Source organism: Corvus cornix, chromosome 4, assembly GCF_000738735.6.
Source record: "Corvus cornix cornix isolate S_Up_H32 chromosome 4, ASM73873v5, whole genome shotgun sequence".
In the NCBI taxonomy this organism is placed as follows: domain Eukaryota; kingdom Metazoa; phylum Chordata; class Aves; order Passeriformes; family Corvidae; genus Corvus; species Corvus cornix.
Window position 1 is genome coordinate 55,505,658 of NC_046334.1, and position 24,160 is coordinate 55,529,817.

The following is a 24,160-nucleotide window of genomic DNA, read 5'->3' on the forward strand; positions in this document are numbered from 1 at the left end:
CAGATCTTCTCCTGCTGCAGTTCCCCACCCATGAAGACCAGGTGGCCTTTGCTAGCACTGGACAAGGCAGCACAATAGTAAGTCCATGGTGTGCCTCAGTATTACAGACATGCAGTTCCTTTACAGTGTCAAATCCTGTAGAAGTTAAAAAGCCCCCGTGGTGAGCTAACCCAGTAAAAAACATGGGTAGAGCATTTACTTAGTAATCAGCAAATTAGTCTATATAGTCAGCAAATGTTGAGGCCCAAACTGATGATAAGATGATTTGCTTTCAAGTGTTTCTCAATATTGTGCTCAGGATCAAGTATAAATGGAATAGAGTGACCTTTTGATGCTGAGTCAAATTGACTGCATTTGCAAAGATTCTGTGGTTTCACTTACTATAAGTTTTTGGTATTTGGTCTACCACTGGTGAAGTGAATCCAGCACAACAATATCTTATCATTGGTTCCCTTAACACAGTCGATGACACAGTAGCTTGCTTGCAGATTGTTTTTTGTTTTATCTTTTCCCCAGAATCAAAGATCACTATGATAGAGGGGAAGGATGCAGTTTACACAAATCGAATTGCAATGGCTTGCAAAATGTGGATGAATTTTGGTCAAAATATGTAAAGCATGGGTTGCTAGCTGGATCCTGAAGTTCCTGAGATGAGTAAGTCAATTAGTAGCTCTTCAGTTTATTATAAACTTAATTACCAGGCTGTAATGGAAACTTCTGAACTGCAACAACTCGTTAGAAGTAACAAAAAAAGTGACTTTGTGGTAGAAGAATATTCAGTAGGCTTTTTTAAACTGACACGTTTAGCTTAGAGCAGGAAAGTTATATTTTTCACTTGAAAAGGTAGTCCATCTCACAGGAGCTATGGTAGTGATCAAGGGCATGCTCTTAAAGAAAAGCCTATTTGCAAATGGTCTGTGCTGTGGTTTTGTGTTGTGATGCTTTAATACCAAGTATTTGGCAGGAGTTTTACAGTATCAGGTGAGCATCTCTCAGAGAGAAGGCAATCCGAGTTCAGTTGCCAAGATTACACATAAGAACTTTCTGAGAAATATGCAACATGTTGATTATGATGATGAAAATAATAATTTTTATTTTAGTTTACTTTACTTTAGTTTACTTTTATATTGAGATATCCTGAAGAGGGGAGGGGAAAATGGATGCTGCAGGTGCTCCCATCTCCTTCAGCCTGCAGGCGTTTAGCAGGTCCTTCCAGTGGTGCCATAATGTTCCTGTGAGCAGTGCTGGGGGTTTATTCCCCCCTGGAACCTAGCTCTGGAAATTAGGCAGTGAAGTAGCTGCATTGTGTAGAATCACAATATTTATTTAACATTGTTTTGGGGGAGAGCATTTTGGGATGGTAGAGCACATTGCTTCAAGTCTGTATCTTGAGAAATCCAACTGGAGTGAAGCTTTTTCATAAATACGGATAAGTGGTTGGTCCCGCAATTGAGATATATCCACATTCCATATGAAGGGCTGTGGGGCTGCTGAAATCAGAAGGCAGGCTCTGGATTCAAGTGGTCTTTTCCTGCAGGTGCATGTGAGGAGTATGAATATAGCTGTCTCCTTCAAGAAAAGAAAAGATCTTGTTTCCTTTCCATACCCTAAAGGCATTTGCACAGGGGTGGTGATAATTAATCCCCATATTTCTACTTCATATAAAGAAACCTGGCTGTAATTTTCTCCTAGTGGGACTCCATTTTGTTTTTAAAGATAATTGATAGCTCTGGACTTAAGCATTTCAATTATGGGAGTGTCTCTTGGGGACCAGACTAACAGACCTTGGAAAAATGTTCTAATGCAAATGCATCATGTGAATTTTTACTGTAAGACAATGCAGGATGCTTAAGGATTTGCAAAGCAGTTGAACAGTAAAATAAAAGCTGAGAAACTTCTCAAAATATATAAGGGCATGAGACTGATTGTGAGCAGGTAAGGTGGAACAAGTGATTCTCCACTTGGACCACTAATTCATCTTTGGCCCTGGGTATGGCCAGCTCTAAGTTGAGGAGAAGGAGGCGCTTGCCTTGGACAGCGCATGGAAAAGGCAGCAAAATCAACATGACAGCGCTGTCTGTGCCATGCCATGGCAGGTTGGCTTCTTCTGCACCAGAAGAGGGAAAACTTGGGCTGTAGTTCTTCCCTTTCATCGTCCTTGACTTCAGTTCTCATTTTTCTCTGTTAGGAGTAGGAATACCAGCCTGCATCCTAATCCCTGTACACCTCCTACCCTCCCTGTGCTTCTGTCCAGCCTGTGGCTCCTTAGCCTCTTGTGGCAAAGGCTTGGTTTGTGGTGCTGGGGCTGAGACACCATCTGCCCCTACCTCCTGCATGTTTGCTGACAGGAGGTGTTCAGGGCCTGAGTGGTGTTAATGAGCTTTTCAGCACCTCTGCATCCTTATGTGCAAAAAAGGGTGACTCTGTACCCCTCAATTCTTAAGGAAAAGACAATCTTACGGACATTCTTACTCCAAAGTTTGTCATTAAGGAATTAAATCCTGTTGGAATTCCCTGATGTGCTCACAAGTCAATTTTGTTTGTTTGAAAGTAGTGCCATAATGTATTAGTATTTTTAGATCACTCAGATATTTTCAGCTGGAGGAAAATCTTGTATTTTCTTTTTTAATTGTGCTATGAATAGATCTTAGGCTGCTGAGGAGAAATGAGTTGATACGTTGAAATGGTGATCCCTTGTGAGTTCTGGTGTACACCTGGCTGCTCTGAATTGCTTACCAAGCTGGGCTGCTGGAGTGGTGACAGCTTCTACCAGCTGTGGATCTGTCCCAAAGTTTCCTCGGCTTTTTATGAAGATGTGGCGAGCTGCCACTGCTCCCAGATCCTTCGGGCTGTGGATTAATAATGAAGTTTAGACCCTGATCTTTCAGTGTGAATCACAATGGGCCCTTGCACTATTCAAATTGTCAGTAAAGAAACTTCAGAGCATCATCATTCGTTAGCTGATTTCACTCCTTGAGATCCAGTCAGCAAAAGTTGTGCATGTGTTAATCACAATTGAAAGGCAGAGGGGAAGTCACCCAAAGGGAAGATGTTGGAGATACTATTAATATTTTGAAAATATTTTCTAAAAGATGGGCTTGACCCTTTTCTGGAATGGATCAGCATACCTGCGCTGATGACAGGAGCTACAGGATAATCCTGAGTCAGAACATCTGCACTCTGGCTTCAAAGTTTTCAAGAAGGGATCACAGAAACACAGATGGGTAAGGTTAGAAGGGACTGCAGTGGGTCAGCTGGAACAACTTCCCTGCTCAAGCAGGGCCCTCCTAGAGCATGTGGCACAGGATTGCATCCACACAGTTCTTGAATATCTCCAGTGACAGAAACTCCACAGCCTCTTTGGGCAAACCTGTTCCAGTACTCTGTCATTCACAGAGTAAAGAAGTTCTTCTTCATGTTCAGGTAGCACCTCCTGGGCATCAGTTTCTGCCTGTTGCCTCTTGTCCTGTTGCTTGGCACCACTGAGCAGAGCCTGGCTCCATCCTCCTGACACCCTCCCTTCAGATACTGACAGACATTGATGAGGTCCCTTCTCAGCTGTGTCTTCTTGAGGCTGAACTGACCCAGCTCACTCAGCCTGTCCTCCTAACAGAGGTGTTCCAGCCCCTTAATCATCCTCACAGCCCTCTGCTGGACCTGTTCCAGGAGCTCCATGTCCCTCTTGTACTGAGGAGCCCAGAACTGGACACAGCACTCCAGGTGCACCTCACCAGGGCTGAGTAGAGGGGCAGGATCACCTCCCTCAACCTGCTGGCAGTGTTCTCCCTGATGGACCACAGGGTACCACTGGCCCTCTTGGCCACAAGGGCACTGCTGGCTCATGGACACTTGGTGTCCACCAGGTCCTTCTCTGCAGAGCTGCTTTCCAGCAGCTTGGCCCCCAGTCTGTGCTGGTGCATGGGGTTATTCTTCCCCAGGTGCAGGATCCTGCATTTGCCTTTGTTGAATATCAGATGGTTCCTTTCTGCCCATCTCTCCAACCTGTCCAGGTCCTTCTGAAGGGCTGCACAGCACTCAGGGGTATTGGCCACTCCTCCCAGCTTTGTCTTATCCATGAACACAACTGAGGAGGCATCTGGACCTTCATCCAAGTCACTGATGAATGAATTAAACAGTACCGGGCCCAGTATTGAACCTTGGGGGACACAACTCATGACAGGCCCCCAACTAGACCCTGTGCCACTGATTATGACCCTCTGGGATCTGCTGTTCAGCCAGATCTCAATCCACCTTGTTGTCCACTCATCCACCCCACACTTCCTGAGTTTGCTTATGAGGATGTTGCGAGAGACTGTGTCGAAAGCCTTGCTGAAGTCACGGTAGACAATATCCACTGCTCTCCCCTCATCCATCCAGGTAGTTGCTTCATCATAGAAGGCAATCAGGTTGGTCAAGCATGATTTACTTATCTTTAGTGAAAAAATGCTTGATTATCTCTGATCGCCTGGCGTCATCCATGTGGATAGAGATGGCCTCCGGAAAGAGGTGCTTCATCACCTTTTCAGGGATCGAGGTGAGGCTGACTGGCCAGTCGTTCCATGAATCCTCCTCATTGCAATTTTTGAAGACCAGGGTGACATTTGCTTTCTTTCAGTCCTCAGACACCTCTCCTGATCTCCATGACCTTTCAAAGATGACCATGAAGCAGCCTCACTATGGTGTCTGCCAGCTCTCTCCAGCATTCATGGATGTGTTCTGTCAGGGCCCATGGACTTATGGATGTCAAGGTTTCCTAGGTGCTCTCTAACCCATGATGGTAATGACAGAGATTTTTAAATGTTGCATGATTTTTTTAAAGGAAGAAAATTTAAGGATAAATCACAGCACTGCTCACTATATGCACCCTAAAGGGATGACCATGAATGACAAGGCGGACAAGCCTTTGTTACAGCTCAATCTTTGGCCTCTGTGGCCTCTGTGGATTACCCACAAGTAACAGGTATTACAGACGTAAAATGCTAACCACAAGGTGAACCCAGCTCCATCAATAGTCAGAATAAGCAAAAGAGAAGGAATCATCAGGGGTAGAGGATTTAAATACCTTTGTGTCAGCAAATTGTCAACTCATTTCACTGACCAAAGAGAGAATATCTCTGGAGACATTTTACTGAAGGCAGAAATGCAATTAGATTGCAATAGTTACACAACTATTAAAGTGTTTTCAGACAGAGAATTATTTTTAGTGCTGTAGAAATACTAAAGTATTAGAGCAAAGCATGTAAAAGCAGAGAAGAGCACAATTAGAAACTTTTCATGGTCTTTGGACTCCTAGATCGCTCATGTTTGAGGATTGGCTGATGTTCTGGCAGTTTACCTGTTGCATTCACCCATATAGAGTGACACAAATGCCAAATTTTATTTCCTTTCAGAGCTAATGGCATTCTGGATATGCTGGAAATTTCTGTTGTCAGAAACACAGAAGCATGTGCATTCATTGGCATACTTGTGTTCCTTGCCTCCTTCATCTGGGTGAAAATTTACAGGGATCAAAACATCTCTGGCCCAATGTCTTTATGTTAACATAACAGTGTGATTTGGAAGTGATGCATAACTGCTTCTGCATTAAAAAGGCAAGTTAGCAACATGCAGTTATTATGAATTTTTTTCATAAAAGTTTAATAATTAAATATATTTGTCGTGCAGCTTTACATTTGAGATTATCCTCTGGTTCTTTTTCTTACACACTGTAGTTTATTTAGGTAGTCTAAATACCTAGGATCTGCTCCTATAGAGAGAGGCAAATCCTTCCTGTAAGATCCTTCATGAGCTTAGGGACATGGCGGAGTCAGTTGCAGAGAGCACACGGGGCATCCTCTGGACTCGGCAGAGATGGAAGGTGCTCAGCTCCTCCTGTTCCACCGAGCCTGTGTGATGAGCGGGTTGGATGCCAGTCTGAAATGTGAACTTCTGCGGGGACAGTGCTGAAACCGTGAAAGAGCCTGCATTTGGCCATGGCGTTGCTTCTCCCCAGTGCTGTCAACACCAAGACTCAAGCTGCAATAGCAAAGGAGGGAGCTGCTGCTTCACTGATTATTGCTCAGACGTTGATGTACCCAACCATCTCTCCCTCTGCATCTCTCCTCAGCAGCGTTTCTGCTGTATCTAGTAACTGTGTTTCTTTATAAATAGTAATTAAGGACAGTTAGGAGCAATAGCATAGTTAAACCTTTAAAAGGTTATCTAGCAATGTCATTTTCTTGACTAATGTGTTCCTGCTGCCATATTGTTTGTGAATAGACATGTGTTAGCCAGCTAGTGTGTTTCATCTGTGGTGACTTTGATTTATTTGCTCTGTAAATTGGGACTGAAGCAATAATGGAAAGTGACATTAATTGTTTAACAGAGTCCTCTTTGTCACATCCTCTGCTTTCTCTGGGGTGTTTGAATGTTGAAACTTGTACAAAACTAATTGAAATTGCTGTGATGAGGACCGGCGTCCGCTCAACTTTCTGTTCCTGAATGTCAGTGCACTTGAATGTCTGTTTAAAGCATGAGAGTTGAGCAGCTAACAGCAAATATCAGGTTTTCTTCTGGCATGCTATTATTAAAGAAGGCATTCCCTGTTAGAAATAGCAACACTTCCAGCTTTATTGTCAGCTTTATATGCTTCAAGGCTCAGCAGTGTGACCCACCAGCTGAACTTGCTGAAAAAGTTCCTGGTGTAGGGCTGGGGGTCAGGCAGCCAAACCACCTCATGGACACCTTAGGCTCAAGGGCTGGCTCTCACACCATTCATCCCACCACCTGTGAGGGGCTTGAAATGCCATCGGGAAACAACACTGGTACACACTTTCTTGCCCGGTATCTTTTCTTGCTTTTCTAGAAGTGACACCATGGTTTTCCTCTTGTCCTCTTAGAAAGCGACTGTTAAAAGCTGGATTCAGAGCATGGTTTTATTCACAAGGTGGCTCCCCTCTGTCATTTCCACCCTCTACAAACTGAATTATCTCAGCTGTGTGCATATGTCTGCTTAGTATGGTGGAAATCACCTGATACCGAAACTTGGATGCTTTTTCTCAGTGGCCAAGTGCCTTTTTGCCTTTTAAGTAAATGCTTCTCCTTAGCATTAGCTTGCCTGAGTATTTATTTGTTTCTTGGAGATGAAGTTGTAAACACCAGAATAATTTGTGCTCTGCCTTAGCTTTCTAGCTCAAAGACAGCTTTTGTGTTAGAAGCCGTGAGGTGTGATTTGGCAGAGAAGCCTAGCAGGAGCAATTACATGTGTGGTTTATGATCATCTCTGAACAGAGTCTGCTAGATGAAAGTATTACTGAAAAAAGTTGTGCTAAGGGGATACCCAGATTCGCTTGATTTTTTTTTTCCAAAGTGTAACTTGGCAGTGTTCTGCTGTTGCCTTTTTTAGCTTCTTTTTTTGCTTGTTTGTTTGTCTTGCTGGTATTATTTGTCTTGCTAGTTCACTTTTAAACTTCGAGATTTGAAGTTAGCTGAAATTTTTTCACACTGTGAACCTGGAACATGGTGAGCTACTCTGAAACTGGTGGAAAAACTCCCAATTTGATATCGCTTGAATCAGTGAAAGGCTTTTCATTTACTTTAATAGCGCTAAGATCAGCCTAGGAGTCCTAGATAATTGATCTGTCAAGATCAATTTCCAATCTTTCTGAAAAATAAATATAATGATTTTTACACAGTTCTATTTCTCAGTACTCTCAGCACTCAAAAAATCTGTACCTTAATATACAGTAGGGACTATATTTCATTAAAAAATCAGGAGGCACTTAAATTTACTCAATTTGACAAAAAGAACTCATGTTGCTGAAATAAGATATAAATTAACATTACAGCCACATCTGATTAGAAATTAATCTACTTTTTATAATTGCAGTCTGAATTAGATAAATGCATACAATAGTGCATTGAGCACTCAAATGACATAACTCGAAAGGACAACTTCAAAGGCAATCTGCCTAATACATTCCTTTAAAAGAAACCCAAATGACCTGTCATTTATCATATGAGTGCTGCTGGCTATCTTATGCCAGAATACTCAGGAATGAGGAGCTGTTCATTTGAGTTTGGAGCAAGGATTTGCAGAAATGTGGAAGGGTAACCCTTTCTCACTTAAACTGGACCGTATATGTGAATGAGGTTTTCTATATTTTACTGGTGATTCATTTTGGTGTCCTGATTAGCTGTCTGTTTCTTGTAATTTTGTCAGGTTAATTAGCTGGTGTTCAGTGTTGAAGAGAGAAAGAAAGAGACAGCCTGGGCTGACACCATCATTAGGTGTCAGCATTTTAGGCTCATCCTGTAATACAATCCCTGGGTGATTACTTATCATTGTTAACACCTGATAAGAAAAAAAAATGGTGGAAGAAAAGTAAACTAGCAATACACCACGAGTGCAAAGAGATTTGTTTTGAACAGAGATGGATCATTTTATTGTACCTAATTACATTGTCTGAGATTCTGTTGCAGGTTACTGTTTCAAGGGCTGGTTTAACTACATGTTGTCCGCTTGTTCACATACAGAGGCATCGTTTTAGTCCTTTTCTCACCAGGTTCCTCTTTTTGTTTTGTCCGCTTCCACAGAAGATAGATGAAGAGAGCGAGGCAAACTTGCTAGCTGTTCTCACTGAAACACTGGACAGCATCCCTGTGGATGAGGATGGATTGCCTTCATTTGATGCACTGACAGATGGAGATGTGACCAACGAAAAGGCCGCTAGCCCCTCCCCAATGCCCGACGGCACCCCTCCAACCCAGGAGGCAGAAGAGCCGTCTCTAGTAAGAACCCTTCCTACTGTTTAACAGGAATTGGATGTGCCTCTGGCTACCCGCTGCATGGGTATGATGTAGTCACAGTAAGGTCTGGACTTTTCATTTAGACTGGAGAGGAAAATCAAGTGAAGAACTGAAAATTAGGTGGGCAAAACCCCCCCACCAAATAGCCATAGGATGATTAATATGGCAGTCTATTAAAAAGTTGTTGAAAAGGTTGTTTTTAAACTCTTATACTAATGGAGCTGACACTTTTGCTTATCATTCTGTTCAGATAAGTCGGGGTAATGGCTCTTAACTCATATTTCATTTCTTGGGGCTCTTTTTGTTGTGCGTGTTTAGACATAATTTTTGGTGATCTGTGAAGAAAGGCCCAGTGAGTCTGTTGGGATGCGGGGCTGATTTTGTGCCTTTAACATTGATTTGACCAGTAAGCACCAGCTTAGTGCTAACCAGGGCAAAACTGAACCTTGGATGAGGATGTGGGTGAAACACTATATGCATTTTGCTCAGTAAATCTAGTTTGTGATGTGATTCTGTTTCTGCTGAAAGCCTCTTATCACTGGCTTCAGTGGAACAGAGCCAGATACCTGAATCTTGACACTGTATCCATTAGTCTGTTAATGTTTCTGTCTAGATCAGAGGCCTCTTCTGTCAAGCAGATCACTGAGAATTTCATTTTGCCATGGATTCAGAAATCCAAGATCCCTGTCATTTCTGCTTGCCCCACAGTATACTGCAGTAAAGGGAGCAGAAATGTGCTGCCAAGCCAGAAGAAAATGAAATCTGTTTCCTCTGAGGAATATCAACTCCTTCTTTTAGTTTTATTGTACTTTTCTTGCTGAAATTGATATAACTAACTTTAAGTAACTATGCAAAAATGTAGATAAGTCATTTTAATCCATAAAGATGTATAACTTTACTCTTTTCCTTCCACTTCCCTTTCCCTGATGTGTTTGTAGCTTAAGAAGCTCTTGCTGGCTCCAGCCAACACTCAGCTAAATTATAATGAATGCAGTGGTCTCAGCACACAAAACCATGCAAACACTAATCACAGGATCAGAGCAAGCCCTGTGGTTGTTAAGGTACAAACTTAATCTTTATAATAAGGAAAAAAAAGGAAGTGTAACAAGGTCTTTTATGCTTTTAGCAACCAAGCAAGGAGTAGATCTGAACGTGTTTTATTAATATGCATTCTATCTTGTAACTAATTAAAAAATAAAGTGAGTTACAGACTGGGTTCCAGAAATCATCTGAGCTCCTTTATGCTCTGAATATTTCATTTATGCCTTTTCTCTTGGCAGAGTTCAGTTGTAGTCACACCGTCTGTTACTCTTACCTACTTTATTGATACACAGAGTAGGACGGGGTGCGATAAAATTTGCTGATGGTCTGGTGTTGTTTATGAGTGACTCTAGAATGTGAGACTGCCATTTTCCCAGCTGTCTGAGCTAAGACAAATGACACTGGATTCTTGGCAAAACATTAGACATTGACTGGACAGAATGGGGGGCTTAGACATAATTCTGTTAGCAGGCAGTATTAAACAATGTTTGTCTTGCCATTGAGTGTAACTGAAAATGGACCGTTTAGGGGTACTTAAGAGAGTCGTGAATACTGGGCCCAAGCAATCAGCAACAAATTAAGGTTTAAACCAGCTTATTTTTTTGTTCACAGTAAAGGCGCTGTAGGGTCTTGTTAGTTACATGTTGCTGAGTAGGAACATTGCAATGTAGGAGAAATGAAATAAAAAGCTGCATAAATGTCATTTAGGAATTTTAAATGTAATTTTCCTTCCTTGTTCTGCAAACAGTTATTCACAGCTCATAGATCTAGTACACTTAGACTGAACACTTCATTGAAAATCTCATCTCTTCAGAAAACCTATATCCATTCTGATAAGGTTCAGCTCACTAATTTTAGCTTTATTTTATTTTATTATTTTATTTTATTTTATCCTGTTTTTAAGACTGAGAATTCATGGAGCAATAAAGCGAAGAGCATTTGTCAACAGCAAAAGCCTCAAAGACGTCCCTGCTCTGAACTTCTCAAATATCTGACTACAAATGATGATCCTCCTCAGACCAAACCAGCAGAGAACAGGAACAGCAGCAAAGAGAAATGCACCTCCAAAAGGAAGCCCCATCTGCAGTCTCAGACAAATCATCTGCAGGGTAGGTGTGGGACTGCAGCATACAGCTTTGGTACCAGCAGTAATGCAGGGAAGCTGAAGTACCATGGTTGGGAATATCCTCAATACTACTTCTGTTCTTTGGATTAGTACTGTAAATCCAGCCTCTCTCCTGTGTAAAGAGAACTTTAAAACAGTGTAATGAAGTTAGAATTAGTTAGCTAGATTCAGCTTTTAGACATATTTAATCCTTTCATTTATTGCCCCCCAGCCTCAGAAGAGGATCTCAGGAAAAGTTTAGCAAGTATCACATGGTAATATACCAAGCTAGCTGGAGACACTTATTCACAGAAAACTGTACTACTAAGAAATCATTATACCCCTAAACAAGCTGGGCAGGCCAGTTCATTAGTGAGCTTCTTTCTGTTTTGCTGGAGTAAAACTGAAGGCATTGTTAACCTGCTACATAGCCCTTAAGAGACAATAAATAGTGCTCTCACTGCTACAGAGAAAGCAATAAATGTGTCATTCCTGTTAAAGCTCGAGTGCTGGTTTGTAATTTTATTTTGTAAATAGTTGAAAGTTTAGATGCCATCCTGATCTTTCTCTCTCATTTTTGGATTCTTTATGGTCAAAACTTAACACTTGTGTTGACTTTTAGTATCCCCTGATGTGTAAAAAACTGGTCTATATTACAAGTAGCTTCTGTGACAGCATGCAAGAACTTAAAGCCTCCTCTCTCACTTTCTCTCCATCTCTTCCCCTGTCTGTTGTCCCAAGATAAAGGAAAGCTGTAAAAGCTTACAAACCCAAAGGGAGCTTTTAAAAGTTATTGTTACTTTAAAATACATCTATGTATTTATATTGGCCTGGCATCTGGAAGGCCAGGTGCCCATCTCAGACGCATCAGTGCAAATCCTGAATGACTCCACTGAAGTCAATGGAAGTTACCTGTCTGCAACAGAGATCAGGATGCAACCCTAAATGTGTTGTTTGGTATTTTTAAAGCAACAGTTGTAAACTTTATGTTCTTTCTTCTTCTCCCCTCCCACTTTCTTGCGTTTCAGCCACCATCAAATCCGTTTTCTCATTCTGCACTAGGAAGTATAAACAAACTCAAAAAGAATAATCTTCCCTTCCTATCACTTAATATTGTTCTTGCAGCTGTACATTCTGACATCCTAAGTATGGGGTTTCTCCATTATGGTCTCAAATTACCTAAACAATATTTCTTGTAAGAAGGAAATCCAACTGCTCCTAAAGCTTCCTTATGCCAACTGCCACTCCTTCTGGATGGCTTCGGCAGTCTCCTTCACAGCAGAATCCTGACTGAGCTCTACATGTGAAACCTGAGTCTGTTTCTGCAATGGTACTGAAAAACAGAACTGCCTGAAGTTACAATGGGCTTTATTAACACTGTTGGATGTTAAGTTGGTAGGTGATAAGGCATATTGTGTATAACATGCTATATCCACATGTATGTTACACACATACATAGATGTATGTGCACACAAACATACATACAGATTATAAAATCTTTCTGTTCAGATCAGAGCTGCTTTTCTTCCCCAGCTGAGCAATTGTGTAGATTCAGTTCAAAGAGTCAGGGCACATTGGGTTGTGGAAGCAGCACGGAGGAGAGGTTACAGAAGTCCAAAGGGACATATAGCTAACTTACCAGTGCTTAACAGATGACTGTGATTTTAGTGGTCTTGCAAGTGAATTTGCAGGCAGAGAGAAATTACCTTCTTCTTTAATTCCTGCACTTTATTTACAGGCTTTTGAAATGTTTTTTCAGCAAATTTGCCTCATACACCAATATATAACTTCAATACTAATGGATTTGCATGTAATACAAATACAAGAATATAATGCTTTCAGCTTGGACAGTCAATTCATGCAGAATCAACCTTGCAAATTTAACTGATATTTTCAGACCTGCAGTCATTGGTTCATACATTTAATCAGAAGTACAAGAAAATTGGCTCTTTCTGTTTTAAAAAAAAAATCACAGTCTGAGATTTTCTTTCAAAGTTAGGGAAAGCTCACAAAGGGTAAGTCGAATGTTATTTTCCTTTAGGGTTACTGTTGCAAACATATTGCAAACCCACAGGAATGTCCACAAACGCATTCATGCCAAAGATCATCTGTGGTTTTGCACTGAAATTTGCCCATGAGGAAACGTAGTTCTTTTGAACCTGAATGTTTTCAATTTATAGGGACAAGCAACTTGATGTGAACTCCTTTTAATAAGAGAAAACCCACGCCACAGTAGATCTTGAAGCTCTAATAAACAGGCACCGTGGAAAATGATAGTGTCTTGGCTAAATATTTGCACTATCAATGGCTGTATGTGAGGATGAATCCTTTGCAGAAAGAGTGTTTGGTCAAGCTCTTGCCTAGCAATAAGAAAACTGATGGGTGTTTTGGTATGCGAACTTCTCAGTGGGAGACCTCTGCCTAAAATTAATACATGGAAGTGTGAGATAATGCCTTGGTTCTGTGCCCATCTCTGGCAGATTTGCACTGTGCCTCAGTGCTTCAGAATTTAATATGTGTGTATTCTGATGTGCGACTATTCTGTGGGACTAATAAGAGCTAGCATGAGACTTTTTAGAGATGTAAATAGCTCTTACACATTCAGCTTCCTTAGCCTAAATTGGTAAAGAGTATGCAGATTTTATTAAAAAAAAATAAAATGGAAGCTTTTGTATAAAACTTTATTCCAGAGCCTTACTGTAAGGTCTGTTTTTTTAAGCCAGTTTTACCTCTAGTTAGTCACAGGCAAACATTAGTATTCCTAGATGTATATAAATTATACACAAAGACGTGTCAGGTTACATTCAGTTTTACTGCACCTGGTTTAATGCACAAATCAGTGGCTGTGCTGGGCCAGACGAATAACTCATTGAGGTGCATCTCCTCACTCCAGTAGTGACTTCTGAGGAAGGTGAACCCGAGGTGAACACCTGAGCTTCCATTCCTAACTTTCATATGGGGAGGAGAAGAAACAATATGCAGCTCTTGAGAATTGAGTTAATTTTTTAAAAACGTAATACTACTTCAGGAATGCTCTAGAGCATATAAAAGTAATCAATTTGCATATAAAATCCCTTAATGTTGATGGGAGCTCCAAGCTTGTAATGAATATGAAATATGCAGTAGTGACACTCTGGACAAAAGATCTGCAGTGCAGGAGTGTTCAAGGGGAACATTTTGTCTTAAGTAATTAATCTGCAGAAGAGATCCCCTGCTGTTGTTCTTGCTACGATGCTCTCTGTGTTTAATATATCAATCTAACTTCTGAAAAGTAAAATTCGAAAGTAATATAATTTTTAATGTTAAAGGAATCTTAGTTGTATTACAGTATGCTAGTTCTTGGCTTGCTCTGAGAAAATACCATTTTGCATGAGTAAAAGCTGCAAAGACTTACATTTTTGTAGCCAGAGCTTTGTTTTTTGCGTATGTTGGGATTGTAGTGCTGAGAGCTTCAACCCCATTTTTAACCATCTGTGACTATGTCCATGGTTTGTCATAGTTTGCAGGAATAATTTGCAAAAATTTGGACTACAACTGGTTGGACTCTGGCCTCATAGAAACAACCTATTCTCAGTGCTGTATATAAAATTGTATCTTGTAGAAGTAAAATTGACTGAATATTCATAACGTTCTGTTACTTTGTAGTTATTCTGCTGCTCCTGTTTCCAAATAAAACGTGAACTGTAGTCTAAATTAACACTGAGAGAAATAACATTTTCAGAGTGTGTCCTGTAGAGTTCTTCATTGATTTTTAACATGTACCACTCTTCTTCTGAACAGTTCTTGTCATTTGGGTTGTGTACTGTATTTCAGATGTACAGTAATTGATGTAAATAATTGTTGACATTTAGGTGCCTTTTTGGTAGTAGTAATAAGGAATCAGGATGAGTCTCTTTATTTGTCTATCTGAGGTACACTGAAATGGCAATTGAACTATCAAAGCTCAGCCTTAACTGACTACCACAGGATTCCAGTGCCAAAGTATAAAGAAATGTTTACTGTATATATTACAGAGTGTTTAAGTATTGCATAATTGTTTTCTTTTTTCCTTTAGCCAAACCAACAAGTTTATCACTTCCATTGACACCCGAGTCACCAAAGTAAGTATTAACAAGTGCAAACATTTATAAAAGGGAGGGGGGTTCAGTAGATTTTGGCTACAGCAACTCCATTTCAGCTTGTTTTTATAAATGTGCCCTGTCTTCCAGTGATCCCAAGGGTTCCCCATTTGAGAACAAGACTATTGAACAAACCTTAAGTGTGGAACTCTCTGGAACTGCAGGTGAGAAATGCAGAGTGGTGGCTCTTCCTTTAAGCATGGCTTGTGTGTTTGTTCACTGTAATATACCACAGGTATGCTGAGATCTTACAGAAGTCTCCAGTAGATTCACTTCAGTGCAGTTTAGCATTACTTTTTGTCTAGCTACCTGAGAAGAAACGTGTTTGAAAATACAGCTCCAAACCTACACAGGAGAGCATAATTTCTGAGAAAATATGAATGAAACCATTTATCTGTTACACTTCTCCATTTCCCCATAGATTTGTGTACTGCTGAGCACCATCTTTCAAAGGCAAACCCCACAGCACAGTGTAATAGATGTTACAGATGTTAAAGTTACGTGATTCAGTCTGTCTCCAGGCTGGCCTGGACTGTACATGACTGCATGTTTCAGTGCTTTGTCAATTTTAGATTAGTATGTCACAAATAACAGCTTTCTCCTCTCCCACTGAACAACTGTTCCATGGCTTAGAGGTAATTTTTTAAAGTGATATTCATTTTGTACTCCTGCTTTTTCTTTATTTCTTCCATTAACACACTTCACACAACCTCCCTTGATCTTCCTCTTCCTTTCTGATCCGTAGATTTGTACCTTTTGAAGATACGTAGGATTTTTTTGTCATGTAGTGGTTTAGTTCACACATCACCCATTTAATCATTCATTTAATTCGTCTGCTCCTCTTTCTGCTGAAGTCAGTTCCTTCAGACTCAGATCTATCTTATGGCTTTCCTCTGAACTCTCTTTTGCCTCTTGTTTTCCTGAAGTGTCCAGAGCCGAGCACAAAAGAACACATTGAGCTCCACCTGAGCTATTGCCAAGACCATTTTCTTTCTCAGTTGTGTAATATTGAAAAATAAGAGATGTTCTTGGCATGTGTTTCTCTCAGCATAGCAGTAGATTGTAAAATGTGTGATCTCTCGCATTGAGGGGGAGGGGTGTATTGCAGAATATGTCTTCAGGTACTGCAAATCAGCTTGGTGCTCCTAAATTCAGTGGCAGCAGGCCCAAACACTGGGTTTTGGTGGGTACATTGGGCTTTCACCTTCCTACAACCATCATTTCACTTTTTCAGAAACTTTTTCATTAGTTCAGCATTAAACCATGAACACCTTTCATGTCCTGGAAGCTTGCAGTCTTAATCATTCCTCTCAAGGCAAAAGGGAACATTCTTCCTATACATCTTCATTTTGCAAAACCAACATAAACATGGCAAAATTCACTGTATGAAGGAGGATAATCCTGTTCAGTGCCAGTAGGCCTGAAGCATGGAGAAGCCTTTTCCATCACTACTGGAGAGCAAGTCTGCACAAGGGTGCCCATTTGTAAGCACATGGGTAAGTCAGTGCTTAGTGCTGCCAACAGAAAGGGGCAGATGAGGTTACTACAGCAGAGTGGTACAAGCAGCCGTTGAAATTACTGAAGGAAGCAGTGTTTTCTCTCAGCCAAAAAGTCAGCAGCCTGCTTTTCCCATCAGCTGACTAGACAGAAATTGGGAGTCAGTCTGACCCCTGGATAGTCCTCTAGTGTTGTGTCCATACTGGCAACGGGAATGGTCTTGGTATTACCAAATTCATTCCGCTCCATCAGCTGTGCACAGAGGAGGAAACAAAACAGCTCTGTAGTTGCTTGGACAACATAACCAGGAGAACTGGTGCATTTAAAAAAAGCATCAGAAGCTGTGAAACAGCACAACTGAGCACATATGTAAACAGGAATGTTGTACTATGATTCTGTGATTTTTTTTCCACTTTGGAAGAGAACAGAAGTTAGCTAGGAAATGAACTGATGATACTCAGGTAGAATAATAATTGGAGTGTGTGCGGCCAGGGAGCTGGAGCAGTGTTACCAAGCAGTGTGCACAATGGTGGCTCTTGGACTTCATGTTGCACTTGCTCTGGTCTTCACAGTGCCTGGTGAGGACATTTCAGGAGATCATGCTGTAGTTGTGTTAATCCCTGCCTGCATATACGCATAGTTTTTATTTTTATATTCATGTATGTATGTAAATCTATAAAAAGATGCATATCTTACTTTTTAAGTAATTTGTATTGTAGTAGTGTTGTGTCCTGAGTCTGCTTTTGCTGGAAGCAAAGTACATGACAGAAACAGCCTGGAGTACTGAAGAACTTACAGCATATGTATGTAAATCATGGCAGAATTGGGACCCACTTCAGTTTAAAAAACAACCAAAAATAAAATAAAGAAAAAAATAGTGGCAGTAGTGATTAATAATACCTTGAAGTTCTTTAGTGAGACCCTGGCAACTCCAAATTATATCCAGATAACCGCATTGCTCATTGTCCTTATATAGGGCAGCTTGCACTATACAAGCACTATTTATTATAATTTAAATTGGAGTTACCTTGATCTCACTACTGAATTGAAAATACCATTAGCAGTGCTGCTTGCACTATCGAAGCACAAAGTATTTTAATATAAATAGCAACTCCCTTGATCTCTCTGCTGAGAACAACATTGCTTCCCTCACTGATGAATTAAGTATAGACTAGAAAAATAAATAAATAAAAGCATTTCCCAGATGAGCCATCAATCTTCGTCACACACACATTTTGGATTCATGTATCTAAAGTCAAACTGAAACCATTCTCTTGCCAGTGCTATATCTTGCTTTACAACAGGTTTGTTAGTACTCATGAATGTAACTTTGTCCTCCCTAAAACTGTCAAAACATCAATTTGTCAAATTACAAGGAACAAATATTCTTTAAAGTGTTTTCCTGCCACACATAAGAATTCTTTCAATACTCTTTAAGTAAGTGTCCTAAGTCCATTGCTATCTAAAGTCCTGTTTCTTGAAGCTGATCATTCTAGTGTTACTCTAAGGAAACTGGACCGGAACATCATGACATGGAGGGAGTCCTAGATGATGATAATGCAGTGAATGAAATCCCTGTGTCCGATGAGTCTCATTCCGAGTAAGACGCTCAGAAGACGTCCATCTCCCTTTGTTCCCACAGCTAGCTGCATTGCCAGTGCCTTGCTAAGAGGCCATGGGCTTGAACCTCTCCAGTGTCCTCCAAAAATGTGGGATGGTTCTTTGTCAGCTCTTTCCTCTTTGTTACACGTCAGACTGTGGGGGGGAGGGGGGCCTGTGCAAGCACAGGGACTAGGAGGATGACTCACCTTCTGGAGGTGGCAGTGTTTCTCTTGGCAGACAAGGGCTCCTCAGTGATTGTTTTAGCCTTTTGATTGTCTTAGACAAACATCTGAACGCCAGATGTTAGATAGCATGGCTTCTAATTAATCCCTCTCTGTTCTCCATGTCTTCTTAAACCTTCACACATAAATACTCAAAGCCACCATTTAAGTACATGGAGTCAGTTTACATGCTTTAGGTTCAGTCAGTAACTAGAAGACCATTTCCACCCTCTTGGTGGAAAGTCTCTCATTTGATACAGATCACTGTAATTCATTGTAGTGTAAAATTCCTCACTGGTCTTGGGGGCAGAATTTGATTTCTTTGAAAAGATGACAGAAAAAGCTGTATGTACATAATCAGCTTGAAGAGTGATTTGGAATTTGTGACCATCCGTGAGGATACTGATACTCTGATATTTGCCTACCTCTGGATTTGTGTTACCTCTTACTTGTCAGAACAAATATGTAAAATCTGTCATCTAAGAACTTCTTTGACCTCAGAATGATTTCTGATAAAGTGAGATGTGAGATGTAGAGAGTTGCCCAGAGGGACTAAAATCTAGTGAATTATTTGATGTTTTCAGGCATCTGTGTTTATTCTCTCTAGCACTGACAACAGGATTAAATTGAATACTCAACAAGCATGTAGTTTTTTATTATATGATGACTATTTAATTTTATTATCTTTTCCTAGCTTCTGCAATCTTGTGCCATACAAACACTCTTCTTCTACTGAATTGAGCTGTTATCTTGTGGTCAGTGTTTAAAGTGGCCTTAAATAATGTTTCCCTTGACAATACGTTTTCAAACTCAAAGGTATGAAAGAATTCATTTTCAATGCCTCTCAAAAGCCCAGTGCACATGTGGAAAGGTTCCAGGGCTGTATTCCCCAAAAGATGCTAATTATCAGCCCCCTCAAAGCACAGCAAACATCATCAAACATTTGAATGCTAAGCTACTGTAGACATCTAGAAATATCTGTGTCTATGTAAAACAGCATTAAAAATCAGTTGTAAGAAGTCCAGATGTCACTTTTAATGCAGAGGCACTCCCCTAATTTCTGCTTACCAATTTAGCTGAGCTAAATGAGTTACACTGTGGGGGGCAGGGGCGAGGGTTTAAGTCAAGGTTTGGAATGTGTTGAAAGTAGTTTCACCCTCCCGGAGACTTTCTGGAAAGAAGTTGCTTGGCCAAGGTGGCAGAGTCGGCACATGTGCAAACACCTTTCATTGCACAGACACAGGGAGGATGGTGCTGCTTTGGCAGCAGTGCTGGCAATTTGATGTATGCTGTTTTCTAGCACAAGATCACTGAGTGAGTTTGTAGTATATAGACAGAGCAAGGCAAAGTGCAAACGTACCATTTACCAAAGCTATTCAATTAAGGAAAAGTCCCTACAAAGAAAATGGTTTTATAGCATGTCATGAAAAAATACTTGCCTTTTCCTTTAAAAAGAAAAAAGACTGTTTAAGGAGGATGATTGTAGAGTATGTACCACTTCTAACAGATTTGCTGTGCAGAAGTACATAAGTGTGAGTGATGTAGAGGTACTTGTTTATTATAGAGCACATTTCAATGCAGTAATCATAAATATTGCTAAGGTTGTGCTCTGTTGAAATATGACCTACATACTCTTGATTGTTTGTGTTACGTGATTTGTCTGACACCCATTACATTCTGGGTAATGGCAGCCATTTGTTGCTGTGCACAGCAGGCTCTTTTGACAAAAGAAAATAGGCAGCAATAAAAAAGCTATAGTCTGAATTACATTCTGCGCAGCGCTGCACTGCTGAGAGTTTGTGCAAGTGTGTTAACAATGCTCTGAACTGCCTCTTGTCAGCCTTCAGCCTGTAATGGCCATCTGTCCTTCCATAAATCTGTCAAAACCTGCTAAGTTCAAGAGAGAGTACAGAATATACCTTGTACTGTCAACACTTAAATGTACACACTGGGGAGAAATCAGTGCGTGTGAAATAATCCAATGGTTATGGAATATTGTAATGCCATTGATGTGGGATCATGGCCCTCAGTGAAGATTACCAGGGATTAGAGTGAAGATGAACAAGTGTGCAGCCAACTGGTTTTCTCAGAATTCACGGTTTGGAGATCGGTCATGGGACACTCTGTAGAGGTGACATGAATTCAAAACTTCACTCTGTCCTCCATCCCCCAGCGTAGGTCTGTTCAAAAGTTAAATGAACATTTTCCAACTTTTATCTGTTTCTACTTGCCTGTGCACTTCCTGCTTCTGCTGAAAACCAGGAAAAAAGCCAGAATGCCATGAGGAAGCCCTTTCTTAGCCTGTCCCAGCCCTGTTCTGCCAGCAAGGGAAGTGCCAGTAAATTTAGCTCAGTCTGTACTTTCATGAGGGTTTTTTTGGTACGTTTTTTTTTCCCCTCTTTTGAAGATTGTTGGACTCCTTGTCAGGTTTCTGGAAATTGTAATACTGTGTGTTTTGCTTTCTTCCTGCCAGGACAAGCTTTAAAGAAGTAGAATCTGAAACAATATTTTATTTTGAATATTGGATTATCTCTGGAGTTTCTCTGCCTGAAATTCTTAAATATGCATGTTCATTGTGGAGTGGTTGTATTTTTGTTTCATTCTTTTTTTAAAACTACATCTAAAACCCAGTAGCTAACCCCAGAATTTCCTCACGGGCTTTCTAATTTCACAAGTGTCATTTTTAAATTTTTTTTCTAGAAAATTGCTTACTGAAGTATTTGTTCAATCTGAGCCTCAAGTTTTAAATTGGAAATTATTACTGCAGATTTTTCGATAGGACTGTTCTCGTCATTTTAGCCAAAATTCATTTGGTAGTCAAAGATATTTGTCAGTGAGGAGGTGCATAAGGTATGAAATACTTAGTACTGTCTCAAGTGAATATTTAGGAAGAAGAAAGAAAAAAACTGAGGACTCAGAGGAAATAGTTTAACAGTGATGACTGCACAAAATTTTTTTTAGTATTAAATTCAAATTTGGTGTAACTAGGGTTTTAGGTTTCATAATCTTTGCCTCAATTTTCCTAGAATTTTGTGGCATTAGACAAAGTCTTCACATAGCCATGGGTAGCTTGTAACCAGTTTTTCTGAACATTCAGACAAAATCAAGCATCTCTCTCACATCAAGTATTCATGCCTTGGTGCTTCTATTTTCTTATTTTCTGGAAGAAATTCATTGCAGATAATGCAATGGGACTCCCAATCTCCATTTATGCTCCTTAGGGAGCACTGCACATTGATGGACGCTTTTCCTTCTTTACAGCAAAATGCTATAGAACATGTTCCATTTGCATTGATCTGCTGAGCTGTGTTGCATGTTTAGAAATACCAAACAGAGCTCTACAGCCATGTTCGAAACCCACATTTCCTGTAACTCTGTCTGCCTTCTTTTCTCATTCTTGCTGAGGAACTAATGGAAAGCTCATTGCTTGGGCTAGAAGTATTCTTGGACAGCATGAGCCTCTGGGTTGCTTAGGGATGGTCTGGGTTGTCTTGGAGAACTCCCTAATCTCCATCTATTTTGTTAAATTTTAAGCATATATTACTAAACTATATTAGTGTCAATTGGACAGAAGCAAATTTTTCAAACTTAACATACTAAGTACCTTCCTGAAGAGAAATTAACTTCCTTAACAGTGTCTGCTGTTTGCTGTTACTCTGCCCTGACATCTGGGGTTATCCTTCTGTAATGTCTGAAGAAATTCTATGATTTCTACAGAAACTATTGGAAGTTATATTCTGCACTTACAAAAATAATGGGAAGATGCTTACTGGAACATGCTGTAGTCCTTCCTGCAATTTTGTCTCATCATAGTGATACAGTCTATGACAGTTATGTAAATAAACCTGTTAGTTAGCAGTATATTTAGTCATTGAATACTTACGTGTTTCATTTTGACTCCCTACTACATGACTCTCACCAAGATTTAGTTCTAAATGTAGTGGTTCATTGCAGTTGTGGTTGTCCTGTTGTTCATTTGAGTTTCAGTTACAGAACTACATTTCCGGCAAAATGTATTAGTTATGCTAAAGAATGTATTATACATACATATATAATATATGTATATACATTAGCAATGGTTTTCTAAGTTAATGAACTCTAGAGACATAGAGTCATTGCCATTGAGTTGTAGGGTGGCTGTATTTCCATGCATTTAAGGTCTGTGTCCTTTGGTAGCACTCATTTATTTCTCTTGGCCTTGCTTTTATCCAGGTTCTTATCTGCTAGGTTCTTTATGTTTTTGATGGTGCCAGTCTTTTGACTTCTCATTTTTACATCAAAATCTATTTTATATTTAACAAAAACGTCTTTTGGGTTTTATCGTTTGATCTTTTCTATCAAAATCTACAGAGAGAGGGGCAGATGTCATGGAGGAAGGGGAGGGGCAGAAATGATGCTGAAGAGTAATGGCAATGCATTAGTATTTTTGCTATTGTTGTCACCAGACCTTTGGTGGTTTTATTCTCAGTATTGGTAGTGTTGAAGTGACATAGCATGGGTCTTGCTTTGTATCTGTTTTAAGAAGCATATGAGCCACCTTTATAAACATTGTATGTGTGCTTAAAAGCATTCTGTTCCTCCTTTTACTCCCTGTAGGCCTAACTCCACCTACAACCCCTCCTCATAAAGCCAACCAAGATAATCCTTTTAGGACTTCACCTAAACCGAAGTCATCATGCAAGACTGTTGTACCACCTTCAAAAAAGCCCCGCTGTAGTGAGTCTTCTGGTTCTCAAGGAAATAACCCAATCAAGAAGGGTCCAGAACAGTCTGAGCTGTATGCACAGCTTAGCAAGACTACAGTACTGTCCAGTGGACATGAGGAGAGAAAGACAAAACGGCCCAGTTTGCGGCTGTTTGGTGACCATGACTACTGTCAATCTGTGAATTCAAAATCGGAAATACACATTAAAATATCCCAGGAACTTCAGGACTCCAGACAACCAGAATTTAAGGATTCTTCACCTGGGTGGCAGTGTCAGATTTGTTCTTCTTTAGAACAAGACCAGTATTTCAAGAAAGAGACTTTACAGACAAATAAGCAGGGATCCCATGGTAATAACAGAAAACAGCTCCAAGACCAGGAAATTCGGGCTGAACTGAATAAGCATTTTGGTCACCCCAGCCAAGCTGTTTTTGATGAAGAAGCAGATAAGACCAGAGAACTAAGGGACAGTGATTACAGTAATGAACAATTCTCCAAACTACCTATATTTATAAATTCAGGACTAGCAATGGATGGTCTGTTTGATGACAGTGAAGATGAAAGTGATAAACTATGCTACCCTTGGGATGGGACACAAGCCTATTCATTATTTGATGTATCACCTTCTTGCTCTTCTTTTAACTCTCCATGCAGAGATTCAGTGTCTCCACCCAAATCCTTATTTTCTCAAAGATCTCAAAGGACACGCTCCAGATCAAGGTCCTTTCCTCAACGCAGGTCTTGTTCCCGTTCTCCATATTCCCGATCGAGATCAAGGTCGCCCTGTAGTAGATCCTCTTCAAGGTATGGTACAGCAAATTCAAGTATGATCTTTGTAGTTTATAAGACGAACAGCAAAAACATGAAGAAACTTACAGGAAAGAAAGAAAAAAAGCAAGAAATAACTTAATCCAGTGCAATTCATTCTATTGCTCCTGAGCTGATTAACTCTGAAGGTTAAGGGTTTGCTACAGAAACACTTGTTTCCAATATCCTTTAAATTTGCCAGGGTTACACGTTCTGAGTGGAGGCAGTCAGGTCAGAGGCAGAGCAATTGGTGAGAGATGTACACAACTAACCTTTC

General features: G+C 40.3%; 1 protein-coding gene across 5 annotated transcripts in view; it reads left to right on the plus strand.

Annotated features, from left to right (window-relative positions):
• PPARGC1A (PPARG coactivator 1 alpha) overlaps positions 1-24,160 on the plus strand; it is a 367,478-nt gene that overhangs the window by 325,866 nt on the left and 17,452 nt on the right. For 4 of the 5 annotated variants that reach the window (XM_039551129.1, XM_019287320.3, XM_019287321.3 and 1 more), the window contains exons 3-8: positions 8,575-8,769; positions 9,726-9,848; positions 10,733-10,937; positions 14,988-15,033; positions 15,142-15,215; positions 22,968-23,880. In XM_039551129.1, coding sequence (XP_039407063.1) covers positions 8,575-8,769; positions 9,726-9,848; positions 10,733-10,937; positions 14,988-15,033; positions 15,142-15,215; positions 22,968-23,880 — 1,556 coding nt within the window. Of the gene's footprint in view, positions 1-8,574; positions 8,831-9,725; positions 9,849-10,732; positions 10,938-14,987; positions 15,034-15,141; positions 15,216-22,967; positions 23,881-24,160 lie in introns of those variants that run through there. The other variant, XM_019287323.3, reaches the window with a different exon arrangement.